This window comes from Pteronotus mesoamericanus, unplaced genomic scaffold (assembly GCF_021234165.1).
Source record: "Pteronotus mesoamericanus isolate MK-2021 breed Mesoamerican mustached bat unplaced genomic scaffold, CSHL_Meso_final scaffold_533, whole genome shotgun sequence".
Classification (NCBI taxonomy): domain Eukaryota; kingdom Metazoa; phylum Chordata; class Mammalia; order Chiroptera; family Mormoopidae; genus Pteronotus; species Pteronotus mesoamericanus.
This window is the reverse complement of record NW_026555320.1, coordinates 6,500,044-6,515,123: the sequence shown is the minus strand read 5'-3', so window position 1 is coordinate 6,515,123 and position 15,080 is coordinate 6,500,044. Positions and strand designations below refer to the sequence as shown.

Here is a 15,080-nt window from a genome sequence, read left to right as displayed (position 1 = left end):
CGGGGCGGGGCCAGACGGCTCCCCCGTGTTTCCGCTCGATTCCGAAGAGCCCGGCCGTGGAACTCAAATCGGCGGGCTCACACACCACAAGCAGCAGCAGCCGCCAAAGGCCTTGGGCCTGTATCAACGGACTTGCAAATAAATGTAGCAAAATGATTGACGTTAAAACAAATGTGTCTCTCTCCCTGCCTCCTCCCCAGTATAATTTCTATGGCTTCAACAGGGCTTTGCCTGTGAGCACACGGCGCGGAGCGGCGGGCCCAGCGGCAAGGAACCCAGAGCCAAGGGTGACCGAGTTGCCGGCCAGGGAGACGCGGGCACAGGCCCGGAGGCCCAGGGGCAGGGCTCGCGGAGGAAAGGCAAACAGAGCAAGAGACCGGAGGTCGGTCGGCTCGGATCTGCAAGGGCCTCGGAGGGAAGCAGAAGGTGGGCTCGGAGGGAAACGCGCGCGCACACGCGATGTTAAGCAACGGGGCCTAGTCACTCTACGTGCATCCTCCCGGGAGCCTTGGGAATGAATGAAGGAAGGAATGAATGAAAGAATAAAAGTTGTATGAAGAGTCCAGGCAACAAAGGAGAGGCTAAGTGGGGAGCAATGAAAATGGACGCCGTTGGGAAAGGTTAGCCAGATGCGCGCCGCGTCCGCCGCGAGGAAAGGCTGCAGGGGAGGCTCGGCACCTCTGGAACCGGGTGAATCTCCGCCCGGGTCACGATGAAGGAACAAGGGCAGGTGCGCAGAGGGACAGCGGCCGGTCTCCGGACGGCGCTGGGGCGCCGGGCGGACAGGAGGCGGACACGCCCGAGAGCCGCCGAGGCCGCCGGCCGGAGACCTATGCTCTACACTAGGGTCCGAGGCCGCGGGAGCAGGTGCCGTCCCCGAGGCGGCGACGCTGAGCAAGGGTACGGGCCGGGCACCGCCGGGAGACTGAGGCAGGGGAAAGAGGGAGAGCGGCTTCCCGGAGGAGCAGCGTGACCACGGAGCGGCGTTCGGGGACGCTTGACCCGGTGCCGCGGACCCAGCGACTGCGGGGACACAGCCTCGGCGGGGGGCGGGGCGACACGGCGCGCGCGCCGCGCTCAGGGAGGGGCCCATCAGGCCGCTCCGCCAACCGAGCGCGAGCCCTGGCGCGCGCCGCCCGACCGCCTTGCCAGCTCCGGGTGTTCGCGCGCTCCGAGATGGGGTCCCTCCGCCAGCGTGTCCACCTCAAAACCTCGAGGCCCTCCGATGCCGGGACCCAGGCCCTCGCCTCTGAAGCCCGCCCTGAGGCTCACGGGAAAAACTTAAGCACTTCATTTTGTGTCCCAAAGCTTCGTCCGTACCTTAACGGTTTGGCATTATTTGTTGTGCATTTGGCTCAAAACAGGGCGAGCCTGGCCTCACAGGTCACTTCTGACGAGAAATGAGAAAACTACATTTCCCATGAGGCGGTGGGGCGGCAGGACCACAACCCCCAGCAGGCTCCGCGAGGCCCCTGCTCCTTTCGGCGCAGGCGCTCAGTGCCGGGGCGGAGCAGCTTTGCGGGATGGCCGCATCTGAGGAGGAGCCTGAGGCCTCCACGGAGCCCCTGGACATCGCGTGCGGCCTGGAGGACGTGCCTGTGAGCGTGTGGCCCCCGGGGGCGTGGCCAGAGCCCTTCCAGGTAGGGGGCGGGGCTCAGCCTACTAGAGAGCAGCGCGCGCTATGACGGGCATTCTCCTGTTTGGGGCGGGGCTTCTCGGCCACGGCGCTGCGCGCGCAGCGACTGGGATGGGGCTAGCGCCCGGCAGGTCGGGGGCGGGACTAGATGTCGGCGCGTGCTATGCGCTCAGCTCCCACGTGGTCGCACTTTTGCGGACCACTTTCGTGCGGCAGGTGCTCTCCAAACTTCTCGACTTTTTTTTTTTAACCCCATTGCACAGCTGTTTGTGGGCAGGAATAACTCAAAAGCATGGGTTTTGGTCTTTTTCTGTTAACATTCCACAGTGACGTTAAGGAGAGTATTCCTCTTTCCTGCCTGTAGACTGGCAGTTCCCTAAAGGGTGGAAGCAGGGGTGACATGAGGCTCTCTGGAAAGAGCCCCAAGAACCTGGCTTTCTGTCCTGGTTTTGTCCCCAGAACTCACTGAGTCTCAGGTGTCTCATATGCGAGGGGAGGCACAGGTCCTATTAACGGACCTCAGCCAAGTGTCGTGGTTAAAAACCTGGCCCCTTGAGTCACACTCAGCCGAGCCTCTGCCCTGCTGTGAGTCCGTGGGCAGAAATAAACCAGCCTCCGGTAAGCCTGGGAGTCCTCCCGCGTACAATTAAAACAACAGTACCTCTCCCCCAGGTTGCTTGGAGAATTGCAAGTAAAATACTGCTCCTGGTTTGCCGAAGCCACTTAGTAACATTCACTACTATTACTGCCTCAAAGCCCTTTCTACCGTTCTCACCCCTCTGACCTTGGCCTGCATGTTGTCTAAGGAATAGGAAATGACCAAAAACGAAAAAAAGACAAGGATGCTGGAGTGGATAGAGCACTGAACCTGGAGGTAGGAGGGCTAGGTTCAGGCCTTAGCCATCTTAGCTATTTCTCGGATCCTGTGTTTCTTCATCTACAAAATGAAAATAATTAAAAACGTATAGCTCTTGTCACATCCATTATCAGTACAGAACGCTGTCTATCCTCCCTGCTTCCTAGAGTTGTTTGAGGATCAAATAAGACAGCAGAACTCAGTGGCCATTTTCAAGAGTAGAGCAGAATGTCAGTATCAGAAATGACTTTTTCTTCAAATTACCTTAGGCAGTTACAGCTACAATAAGTTTGGCTTATTAAACACTGATCCCCAAAAGTTTATTCAAAACCAAACTTTGCAGAATGCCTGGTCAAAAACACTGAGATGTTATGTTCTCTTTATTCAACAGATAATTGAGTGCCTATAAGGTGCAAGGCACCATGGAAAACTAGGCATGTAAGGTGGTGACGACACAATTCCTTGAGTTTACAGGATAGGACAGAAAGCACTTCATTGCTATAAAAAGGGGGGAGGGGAGGACGCCTCGTGATTGTTCCCTAACACTGTGGGCATAAATAGAAATCAGGAGACAGACTCAGCCCACAGCGTTCCAGATGCCTGGCTCTGTGCCTGGCTCTGTGCGGAGCAGGAGTTACAGAAAGAAGGTGTGAGCTCTTCCCCCAGGGAGCTTGTAGTCTTACCAAGAAGATAAAGCATGACTGAAAGAGTTAAATGACAAGCCTAAAAGTGCCTCCAACGAGTTCACTTACGTAGATTCAGGGAGCACAAAAAGCCAGGCTTATAATAGGTCAAAGAGCTTGTTTTCCCCAGACCCCGCCTTCACAGGCATGTGTACACATAAGAATTCAGGCATGAAAAACTCAAGTTAAAAATAACTTTGTGTCTAGTTCGCTTTTGAGAACTGTATGAAAAGGCAAAAAGAACCTTCAAGTGTTCAGCCTGGAAACAAGCATATTGTAATGCCATGGGAATTGAAACCTAAGTAGAAAAAAAAACCTAATCAATTTTCTTGAACTAAGAGTTGGATCTAGCCATTTTTCAGGTTCCTGAAACCAGCTTCAAACATCCTTCTTAAGATCTCAACTTGGCCTTGGAAAGAATTATCTGGCTCAGTCTCCTACTAGCTGCTTGGAGCAAAAACAAACTCACAGGGCTAGAGGCCAAGTACAAAGTTCTTGTAGCTGGTGTTTCAAACAACCAAAAAAGGAATGAAGATTTTCACAGCACTTCCGTAAAATTCAAAACGAAGGCCTAGGTTTTCAGCTCAGGGTATGGTGTGGTATTGGACGTCATGTTCCAGGGTCTCAGTACAGAAAGAGACTCAGAATCTAAGTCAGACCTCTGATCAGAAGTTATCAAGAGCTTCAATCAAGCAATCACGAAATACTTCCTGAGTCACCTGCTCCATGCCTCGTGCTATGGATAGGAACCTGACCCCTCACCTGGCCGCCGCACCCCAGACCCCACGACCAGGCCTTTCCTGAGACACACATTTGTTTTGAAGACAAGGCCCCCACATTTAATACAACTTGAGAGCCCTGCAGCATATGCCACGTTGATCCTGAAGTTCGTGCTATTAAGTGCAGGTCAGTTCAGAGAAGGGAGAAATAGCACATGAGAAGAGCCAAGGAGGTACATTTGCTCTTCAACATGCTGTCTCCTGTCTACATTTTGGCTTCTTGGGTGACCGTGGTTTATAAACAAATTTTTTTCTCTTATGTTTTCTGACAAAATAATTGAAACCTCTACCCAGATCTTCAAGTGTCTAGTTTCTGGTGTCTGTTAACATTCCACAGTGACGTTAAGGAGAGTATTCCTCTTTCCTGCCTGTAGACTGGCAGTTCCCTGAAGGGTGGAAGCAGGGGTGACATGAGGCCCCCAGGAAAGAGCCCCAAGAACCTGGCTTTCGTTGTGCGCTGAGCATTTTGCATTTGTTCCCAACTCTTGCACAATCCATCTTGCACTTTGATACATACCAGGAAAAGGCAGAGCGTATGTTATGTCAATACAAAAAATGACTTAAAAAACGCCCTCTTCTGTATTTTCCTGAGTGCTTCTCCCTAAGTCCCCGCATGTTTGAGTACGTTTGAACCTAAGAAGTTTAACTCCAGACCCTGTTTTTTGTACCACCCTGCAAAACTCACAGAGAACACTTTGCGGCCAGCCACTAGAGGAAGCATTGTACGTGGATTCTCTCCTTCTTTCCTCCACAGCAACCTGTGAGACAGAAAGGAAGTGTTTTGGGAGATTAAATCATGTGCCAGAAATATATGATGTTTTAAGTGTGAAATCTAGAAGAACTGAAGGCGGCTACAGTTTTACAAGTATGAAGTGCCTGGCACTGAGGACGGGGTCGTGTTATTCAAATGCCAGGAGAGCCCACCCAGATACAGGAAGTAACCGGAGCCCCAGGCTGCAGAGAGAGACCTTAGACTTAGGATTTGCCTCCTTTTCTGTAACAGTTTATAAATATAAGATTTTGAAAATACAGGTGCATTTAAAAGACCAAGAAACTTTTTCATATTCTCCCCTTCTCACTAAGAAGAGGATTTCTTTACATGGACATATCTGCAATAGAGGTAAGTATCAATATCTATGCAACCAGTACAATTTCTGGAATTTTTTCTATTTCTTGGCCAAATGCCTGTTTTTAACATTGTGAAGATTCAAGTACAACTGAAATGTGTTGTTTTAAAACATCAGAGAATATTTAAGAGTTTAGATCATCTTTACATTAAAAAATTCCTTTAAAAAAATCAATGGGATATTCTCCCAAGGCCATTTTTTATTTCTTTCTTATTTTCATTTTCTTATCTCCACAAAAGGATCTGAGGCAACTCACAGTAGAAGTACGTACATGCATTTGTATTGTAAGTGTGAAAAGATCAAAAGCCAAGGATAATTCAGTGCTAAATTCAGCATTGATTTTCCTGACATACAAGGCTAAGAGGAAAACAAAATGGCTTACAAGGTTTTCAATTTCTGATAGGACAAAAAAAAATTTTTCTTGTTTTTCCTATATCTAAAAGGAAACCACAGGATTTGGAGTTATGTGTTCAGACAGTATTTTATCATGCTGGGTTTTGTGAGTTTCTCTGGCCTGTTTTTACCTGTGTAGGAACGAGAAATGGCGCGCCCAAAACTGCTGGTAGGGCCCGCGAGTTGCGCCACCTGCCTCGCTGACACACTGTTTCTGGTCTTGCAGTACACGCCCGCGCACGTGGCCGGGCCCGGGGCCGACGTGGACCCTGCGCAGATCACCTTCCCCGGCTGCCTCTGTCGGTCCCGCCCCTGCGTCCCTGGCGCCTGCACCTGCCTCCGCCAGGCAGAGAACTACGACGCAGACACGCGCCTTCAACTCCTGGGCTCGGTGGCCGGGCGCGCCCCACCCATCTTCGAGTGCAACGCCCTGTGCCAGTGCCCGGAGCACTGCGCCAACCGCGTGGTGCAGCGAGGCGTGCAGCTGCGGCTGCAGGTGTTCAGGACGCGCCGCAAGGGCTGGGGACTGCGCACCCTGGAGTTCATTCCCCGAGGCCGCTTCGTCTGCGAGTATGCCGGGGAGGTGCTGGGGTTCTCAGAAGCGCGGAGGAGAATTCGGCTGCAAACACCACGCGATGCGAACTACATCATCGCTGTCCGGGAGCACGCATCCAATGGGCAGGTGATGGAGACGTTTGTGGATCCTGCCCATGTTGGAAATGTCGGGAGATTCCTTAACCATTCCTGTGAGCCCAACCTGCTCATGGTCCCCGTCCGGGTTGACTCGATGGTGCCGAGGTTGGCTCTTTTTGCAGCCAAAGACATTTTGCCCGAAGAAGAACTCTCCTACGACTATTCAGGAAGATTTCTTAACCAAATGGATGGCGAAGACGGAGAACGGCCAGACAACGGGAAGCTAAGAAAGCCTTGTTACTGTGGCTCCAAAGCGTGCGCTGCCTTCCTGCCCTACGATGGCTCCCTGTACTGCGCCCCAGAGCAGGAACCGCCACCGCCACACGTGAGTCAGGGAGGAAAAGCGTAGGAGACGCGCTCCTGGCCTCTCGGAGAGAAGGGAGCGGGGGAGGACAGCGCAGCTGGGGTGAGCCCCTGCCCACGGGGAGGCCGGGCTGTGTGCCCCGCTCTGCCCAGCTGGCGAGTCGAGCCCAGGGCTGTGGCCGAGGCCACGGGCCACCCGGCTCACCTTTCTCCCCGTGCACGATGGCTTTCTCCACTTTTAGCTGGTTACATGGCCTCCCGCTAACACTGGGGCCCTTTCCTAGTTAGATACGGCAGGCTGGGTTCTAGATAATGAGGTGCGAGCAAAACCGGTGAGTCCTCGCTGGGTGGGGAGACTCCTTCCCCTCCTGACCCCTCCTCCTTCCTGCTGGTTGGGATGTCTGCGTGACCGCTGGGGCTGGAGCAGCCACCCTACACCCCAAGATCACCTTGGAAACACAAGACACGCCCCGCAAGTGAACAAAAAGAGCGCAGGTGCCAGGCCCCACGGTGCATTCTCCAGGTCCTCAGGACTTGCGGCTGAGAAACGGCCTCTCCCACTGTTCCGCCGGCTTCTAGCCGCATCATCATGGCCCCGAGGGAACCCCAGTGGCCACACGCCTGCCTCCCAGCCCGTTTTACCAGTAATAAAGCCGACGGCTGGATTTCCGTGCGACCCATGATGGTAGCTGTCCGTCTGTCTCTGAGCAGGAACCCAGGGAAGGGCATGACTGACTCTCATCAGGGACCCTGGGCCTTGCCGCGTGCACACGGCCAAGAGTCACCGGAGGGAACAAACTGTGACATTCCCTCTGCACGCGTGGCTGTGCTCCCAACTCCACACACCTCGCTTCTTCTCGTGCCAGCGACATGAAAGCCCCACAGGCCTGGCACCGCCACCGAAGGGCATGCAGTCTCGGCATCCCACTCAAACTCCTTGGGGGGCAAACGCCTCTCAGCTCCTTTTTCAAAGCAAGGATGCGGCAAAAACAAGTTACTTATGGAGGTTTATGAGACCCTTTGAAAGCTAAAATGACTTATTGGGCCCTATACTGTAGTGTTATTTAATAAATTAAATCAATCAATACCCTCCCTGAGTCCATTCGGCCCCAGTGCAGGAGGCCCTGTGGTTTCCAAGTTCTCTCGTCGGCTTTGTATCGTCTCAGCTCGCCGCCTCTGGGTTGCGGCTGATTCCACACCCCGTTTCCCCCCCACCCGCCCCAACACTGCCACAGAACATCAAGGGTGCGGACAAATGCTGCTCCCGCTTTTTTCTAAGTCAGAAGAAACTAGCTGGAACCCTTCACTGCAGTTTCAGCGTAGCCATTAAGTAATAGTGTCCCTCTGAGGACAGATACGGGTATAGGTAGTAACGTGCCCCTCGTTACAAAGCCAACCGGGTCCTCAGAGTCCTGCGGGCATTATGGGACGTGAAAGTGCCAAAGCTCCAAGCTAACGGTGCAAAACCCATGGTCTCAGCAAAGAAAGCATGTGCCAAGGGTAAGCCAAAGGCCATGTGCCACCGAGAGGCTGCCAGCAGGGGGCGTCAGGTCCTTTGTTCCACACACGTCAGCAGCTCCGGTCACGTGGCCAGCAGTTACAAGGCACTCACCACTGGCCCGCTCCTGCTTAGGCGTGTCGGGACTCGCTCAGCTTTCTGCTGTTTAAAGGTACAGCAAAGCAGAGGCTGCTCCTTAGTTTTAGTTGGCTGGTATCGCCTTTGGGCACTTCATCCGGGGACGCCGGTGACAGCTGTCCAGAAGGAAAGGGTCCCTGAAGGCTCTGCAGCAGGTCCCTGCCATGGGCAGCATGCCCGTTTTCAGTCTCGCTTCCGCCCAGCTGGCCGGTGTCATTCCAAAAGGGAGCCAGGAGAGCCCACGGCAGCAGAGGCAGCGCCACAGGAACAGGGCCCGCGAGACGGCTCCCCGAGGACTCCCAGGGGCGGCCCCGCCACCCCGAGCCTCTGGGCAGCACGCACCCGACAGCCCCGGCCCCTCCTCTGCCCACAGCGCGCTCACGTCGCTCAGGCCCTCCCTTTACAGATGAGGCCACGAAAGCCCCCAGAAGGCGACAGGTCCCAGGGCTCGGGGATGACAGGGGGGCTTTGAGCGTATCCAGTCCTGGGCCTCACTTAGGCCTTGTTTGGCTCCTGACCTTCAGACTATGATTTTTTTCCTTTTTTAAACTTCAGGGGCACGTGAGGTCAGAAGCATCCCCAGCCAAGCCATACATGGGAACGGCCAGGATGCTTAGCTCAGAGAGGGGCTCCAGACCTCCACACCACACGGACAAAAATAAGTCGGTAATTGCAGGCGGCTTCGAGGTCCCTGTGGGCTGCGGGCAGGGGTGAGGCGTGGAAACAATCTACTGCGGAAGACTGATTTCATTAACAGTGAGTCGCTTTTGCAGGCTGAAGTCGTGCGCAGTCAAGATGGGACCAGTAGCACCTCCAGGGTTGAATCTCAGCCACAAAGGGCTGGGAATGCTCCTGGGCCGAGTCCGGACGACAGCCTGAGTCCCCTCCCACTCACCTCCCCTGACGGCCACTCCTGAGCCCCGCCGAAGACTCTCCCCTATGCAGAGCTACCCTGGTCGTTTCCAGGTTCACTTGAGGATTAAAACAAAAACAAAACTGAAAGCTGCCGACGCACACTGTGGGGGCGATGTAAACGGGTAGAGCCGTTGGGAGGGCTGTCGCTCTCCATCACACATTGAAATAACCATATGCCTTGATACAGGAGTTGGACTCCCAGTAATTTACCCTACAGAAACCTCTGCATAAGCTGGCAAGATATAAGGACGTACAGCTAGGTTTACTGGAGTATTTTTTAACAATAAAAACTGAAAGTAACCCAGACGTTCTTCCTCTTGATGTTGTCTGGTAGGTCCCTTAAGCTACCTTCACTTTCTGAAGTTCTTTCTGCAGCTCAGCTTGGGTGAACTCCACTGCCCAGCCTTCCAGATCTCTGCTCCTTCCTTCGGCTTCATCTACTCTGTTAAACCTTCCAGTGCATTTTTCAGCCCTGTGGCTGTACCCTTCAGCTCTGCCACTTCTGTTTGATGCTTTCTGGTGTTTTCTCTCCCCCCGCTGAAGTTCTCCCACTGTGGTCTTCCACTTCTCCCACGTTCAGTGAACTGCTTTACAACCATTAGTTTGAACTCTTTATCAGGTAAATTACACATCTCCATTTCATTAAGGTTTTTTCCCTAAGGCGTTACCTTGTTGTGTTGTTTGGCACATAGTCCTCTTTCCTCAGTTTGCCTGACCCTGTGTGTGTTCCTGGTGGGCGAAACGGCCACCCCTCCCAGTCCCGTGGCCGCACCCTTGGGGAGAAACACCTCGTTGTCCGCCTTGGCCCTGGCTCCTGGGTCTCTCCGTCTTCTGGGATTGTCTGAGCAGCCTGCTTTATTCTGGACGGGTCCCCATATTGAAGATGCACCAAGACTGGGAGCAAGGCGCTCAGGCAGCAGCTTTCAAAATATACCGTATTTTGCTGTGTATAATGCACACCCACGTTTATGTGTGTGTTATACACAGGGTTATTATGTCCAACATTACACCTGTGTATAATGCGCATCCTTGTTTTTCTCTCACAACTTTGGGCTAAAAAAGGTGCTCATTATACATGGCAAAATACAGTACATTCCCGTGGGACCACAATCATTAATCCGCTGGCCTCCAGACCAGGCAATCTAAGTGACTCCTGGGGGAAAGTTCCAAAAATCGGGGCTCCAGAGGTGTGTGTAAGCGCTGTCCTGGGAGGTGCCGGCGGGCTGGACGAGGCCAGGGGGAGCCCGCTTCAGCGGGGCCGCTGGCAGGCGCTGTGACTGCCGGCCCCTGCTAGCGCTCGCGGCAGCTCGCTCAGCTACTTGGAGAGAGTATGTTCTTCCAGGATTCCTGTGTGCCAATGTGTATATTTATACACAATCTGTATTTTACATCAGTACACACATGTATAGCCTCCGTTCGCAAACGCACAAAGTCTGGGAAGACACGCCAGCTGGTGAGCACTGCTACCTGCTGGCAAAGGCCTGGGAGCAGACAGAAGTCACAGCGCAAAGGGCTTCGAAGGACAGTCTGCACATTTTCTAGAGTTTCTCACTTTATGCATTTTATTGTTCTTACAATGAAAAAGGCAACAATGGTTCTGTAATGAGGCTTGACAGATAGCTATTCCTAATTATTATTAATAAAGGCAGTAGAAATTCAGAAAATAATCCGAGTATGACGACAGAGGTCTTTTCTGGGCCTCTCTGCAGGCCACATTCTCCAGCTCTGCCTGCTCTTTAAAAATCCAGAGATGAGAGCTGACATACTTCAGGAGCATTTTCCCTGTGGAAAAAGGTTTGCAACCCCTTTTCCTTCCCCTCCCGCCAGCCCTCCCAAGGCCACAGTGCCCGTACACAGAAGGTTCTTCAACTTGAGGTAGCATTTGTACAAAAACAGCAAACAACGATCTGGCCACTAGAGGGAGACATCGCACACAAAACCAGCCCAGTTGGCATCTCACGGAAAGAACGGCTCCAGGGGCAGCGGGTGGCGCAGGGCCGGCTCCAGAGGACGCTGTCCAGAGCACCCAGCCCACAGCAGCCACCGCGGGACTCAGCCTCTGGCTTGCCCAGCACGTCCTGCAGCAAAAGGTTTCAGTCATAAGGTTGAAATGACAGAGGGGAATGCCGTTTCTGCTTCCTCGCTTAACGGAATATTCACAAATGTTCTGGAACGGAGGCGAAGGCCGCGTCAGGGACCGGCCTACACGGCGCCTTCACGGTGGCGCCCAGTTCTCAGCGAGCGGCAGCGCCAGGCGGGGAGTGAGGACCGGCAGCCGGGCTCCGTGGGGCCGGGGGCCAAGCTCATCGGGGAAGCCCTTTCCTGTGCTTTTCAGAAGCTATGTAAAGAGAGGGGTCCAGGGCACCCTTTTTTTCCCATTCCTCACACGTGATCGCGGTCCTTGTTTGCAGCCATCTTCCTGGGGGCCGGGACCTGGGACAAAGAAGCCGATCGATAGGGCACCTTCCGAGCATCATTACTTTCCACTTACCCAGGCTTCTGCCTTCCCTGCCTCACCCCTAAAAACTCCACTTCTCTATGAAGACAGAATCATTTTTAAAAAGAAGTGGTACATGGGGGGAGGGCGGGGGGGGGATTGGGAAGCAGACCTTTTGAAAAGCCGGCGATCTGAGCATTAAGCTTGGCTACCTCCCTGGCACCTTCAGAATAAAGACGGCGTCAACCTTCAAAGTTCGGGATGAACATGGAGCAGGCCAACGTTTTACACGCGGATCATTCTACGCCGACGATTTTACCCGCCAGCCTCGAGTCTGCCCTTTGGAGTATTTCCACTTAATTTTCAAAACCTCAGGAGCAAACAGGGTCAGCAAGTGGCCCAAAGGCACAACGCTGGCAAGTGAGTAAGTGGTAGGACAGGGACTGAGACCGAGACCATCTGGCCCCGGGGTCCGCGTTCTTGACATCAAATGCGCCCATCCGCGCCCCGGACCCCTTCTGCCCGGAGGCCGGTCCCACCGCCTCCCTCTCCCACCCACCCCTCTGCGCCCCCAACTCACAATACACCGGGTGCACTGGCACAGTGGAGAGAACAGAAGTTGCCAAGGTGGTCGGTCCTGGCTCAGCCCCGTGCAGACGCGTCCCTGGGCACCTCGCGAACACTGAGGTCTGAGTTTCCTGAGACAAGAGGCGGGACAGAACCTCAAAGTGAAGACAAAGTCCCCCAGGAGGAAGAGAGTCGCTTCGTGAAAGTAATTTTGACCTTTCTCGTGGGCTTTATGGTACCACCACCCTCCAAGGGGGCAGAGGCCAGTGACCTGCGGGGTCCCCTCCCTGTCACCACCCCCCCCACAGGCTGCAATGGTGGGGACCTCTCACTCCGTGTGCCTCTGGTGGCGAAGCCCTTTGGCAGAGTCCCTCTCTATCAAAGAGATTCCAGGGACAGCAACTGCAGAGATTACGGGGGCTTCCTTCCATGTCATTGAAAAGTAAATAAAATGTGTTAGTTGGCAAGTGTCCACTGCAGGGGAAAAGTGTGGGCTTCAACAAAGCAACCCCGAAGGGCTCTTCCCCTGCAAGGACCAAAGTAAACGCAGGTGACCCTCTTATCAGCGCCACCTGACAAGGGCGGCTTATCTGACTTCCGCAGAGAGTTCCTGAGCAGCTCCCCCCGCCCCGCCCCCGCCCCCGCCCGATTGGAGCTCCTTCTGATACCCTGATGCGGGGCCCAACTGACAAGGTGAGAACGAGCCACCTGATGGGTCTTCCATTCCCTCAGCCAAGAAAACAGAGCCTTTGTCAAACGTGGCCGAGGCCTGGGGGAGGGCCACTCTCTGGGCCACCTCACTGCGGGACAGGCCGTCCTGACCCACAGCTGGGGCCAGTTGCCGGGGCTGAGGGCAGCGGCGCAGTCGCCCGTGCAGCAGGGTGGCTCTGCAGGTGGAGGAGAGCCCTCCCCGAGCTCCGCACCCTAAACAGGCCCCTTCCTGTGAGGGGCCCTTCATCAAAAGTTCATTAAATTCCTGCTCGAGTGGCCGCCACCCGAGAGCAAGAGCGAGAGGAAGAGGGGCCCTGGCCGGCTGCCACGCCACAGGGGCCCCTCGGGGTTCATTATTTCCACGGGGTGCTAAGCATTTAAAACGACACAGGCCACGTTTCCCCGAGAGCACCAAGCAGACCTGGAAAACCAAAGCCTGCCCTGGGGTAGCTTTTATCGCAGGGAATTAAGTTTTAATAAATGAAATGAAACCAGGAGTCAAGAACCCGGCACCTCCACCGCTGTCTGATACCGCTCTGCCAACTTAGCAATAGACGCCACAGGGCGGGTTGAGGAACCGGGACAGGCAACGGTGCCGCGGAGGCGCCGGTGCCTGCTGGACGGCTGCCGCGGGGGTGTGGGGCCGGGAGGGCATTCCCAGGAGGCGGCCCCAGGCAGCCCTGCCTGTCCTGCGCTGGACAGTCCGAGCTGGCACGTCACTTACCCCATCGGTCATTTTTTCCAAAACGCGCACGTTGTTGCGCTGCGGGAACTGAGTCGGCCTCCCCTGACCCAGGCCAAAGGCGGCCTCGGGCCGAGCCTGGCCCCGGCGCAGCCCGAGGCCCTCACCAGCCTGGCGTCGGCACGTCAGAGCTGGTCGCCAGCATGAAACGCTTGGGAGGCTTCACGGGCAAACGCCACTCCGCCGCTGCTCTGGGACACGAGACGAGTAAGCTGCCCTGGGCCCGCAGCTCGTGGCGGCCACGGGGACAGCGGAGCAGCGTTGCGCGTGCCCGCCCATGTCCTGCCTATGCCCGCACCCTCAGCCCCACCCTCAGCCCACTCCCCGGGTGCCAGGCCGCCGATGCCCCCGTTTCTACCCGAGAGCTGCTGCAGATTGGCGCCCCAGGAGAAGGAGCGCCGCGGGTAAGGCGCGTATGTGATGGAAGGAGAGAGAAATGCATGCAAAGCATCATTTTCTAAAGAAAAAGTAAATCCCATGCCGGCCTCTCGCATGAACTTCCTGAAGTCTCACAACAGAAAACATCTGTATTGCAGTGTGTTTATTTTTTTTTAAATGCTCCTTTCATGAAGTCAACTGTGGGTTTTCCCAAAGGCAATAACACAAGTGTGGCTTGAAAACCATGATCTGTCCCCCAAAGGCGATTAGGAGGGGGATTAGCATCCAAGGCTCTCATGCAGGAAGGCTCCTGCCTCCTGTGTGCTGAGGACAGAACTCTCAGGAAAACCCAATGCGCCCGCCCGTCCGGGACGCAAGCCGGGACCTCACCACGCCCAGCCCAAACAAACGGCCTTCCAGCCCTCCTCTTCCTGAAATGGTCAGTCCTGGGAACAACACAGGTGCCTTGTCCAAAAAAAAAAAAAAAAAAAGAAGAAGAAGGAAGAAGGGAAAGGAGGGATGGAGGGAGGAAGACAAAGGACAGAGGAAGAAAAGAAAAAAAAAAGGCTAAACTAGTGCAGCTCTGTATTCCAGTTGAAGCTGTAGGCTGAACCACACGAAATTTGAGGCACTGATGTGAACTCCCACCCAACGGGGATAGGTCACTCTGACCGCCACCTCCTGTATGCCCAGCCCCACCCCCTCTAATCATGTTTAGGAGGCTTTAAAAAAAAGAAGAAAGGACTTGCTTCTCACTCAGCCCATTTGCACACACCCCCCGCCAAAGAATGAACACCAGCCAGGCTTCAGGCCCGAGGCGGGTTTGAAAACAAACCTCCAATTCCCCACCTGCTTCAATGGGCAGGAAATAGGGGCTAGAAGCAGGGGCCCACTGTAAGAGCTCCTTACAAAGCAAACAAACAAAAAAAACAGGCCGCAGATAAAGACACTAACAAAGACAGTCCAGCCTCTATAAAACGGGTTGAGGAAGAAGTCTGCCAGCCTGCAGGCTTTTACTCTTGGTGCAAGTGTCTCCACTAAAAGCAAATGCCTTCAAGGGCTCACACCCTGGAGAAGGAACAGGGACCCCGGGGCGTACGGCTGCAAAGGGCCGCCAGGCTGAGTGGCCGGCTACAGCTGCCCACGGACACCTCAAGGAGCAACGGGTTTTACCAGGACCGTTGTTATTTTTGTTCCTGCTCCCATTACAAAGTTCCTTAAGCT

The 15,080-nt window shown here is 54.5% G+C and overlaps 1 protein-coding gene across 1 annotated transcript; it reads left to right on the top strand.

Moving 5' to 3' along the window:
* Positions 1 to 1,448: 1,448 nt before the first annotated feature.
* On the top strand, positions 1,449 to 6,516 carry LOC129087672 (histone-lysine N-methyltransferase SETMAR). Its single transcript, XM_054594614.1, has 2 exons — positions 1,449 to 1,640; positions 5,701 to 6,516. Exons 1-2 carry the CDS (start codon positions 1,524 to 1,526, stop codon positions 6,514 to 6,516), a joined length of 933 nt encoding a protein of 310 aa, XP_054450589.1. The 5' UTR covers positions 1,449 to 1,523.
* Positions 6,517 to 15,080: the final 8,564 nt, after the last annotated feature.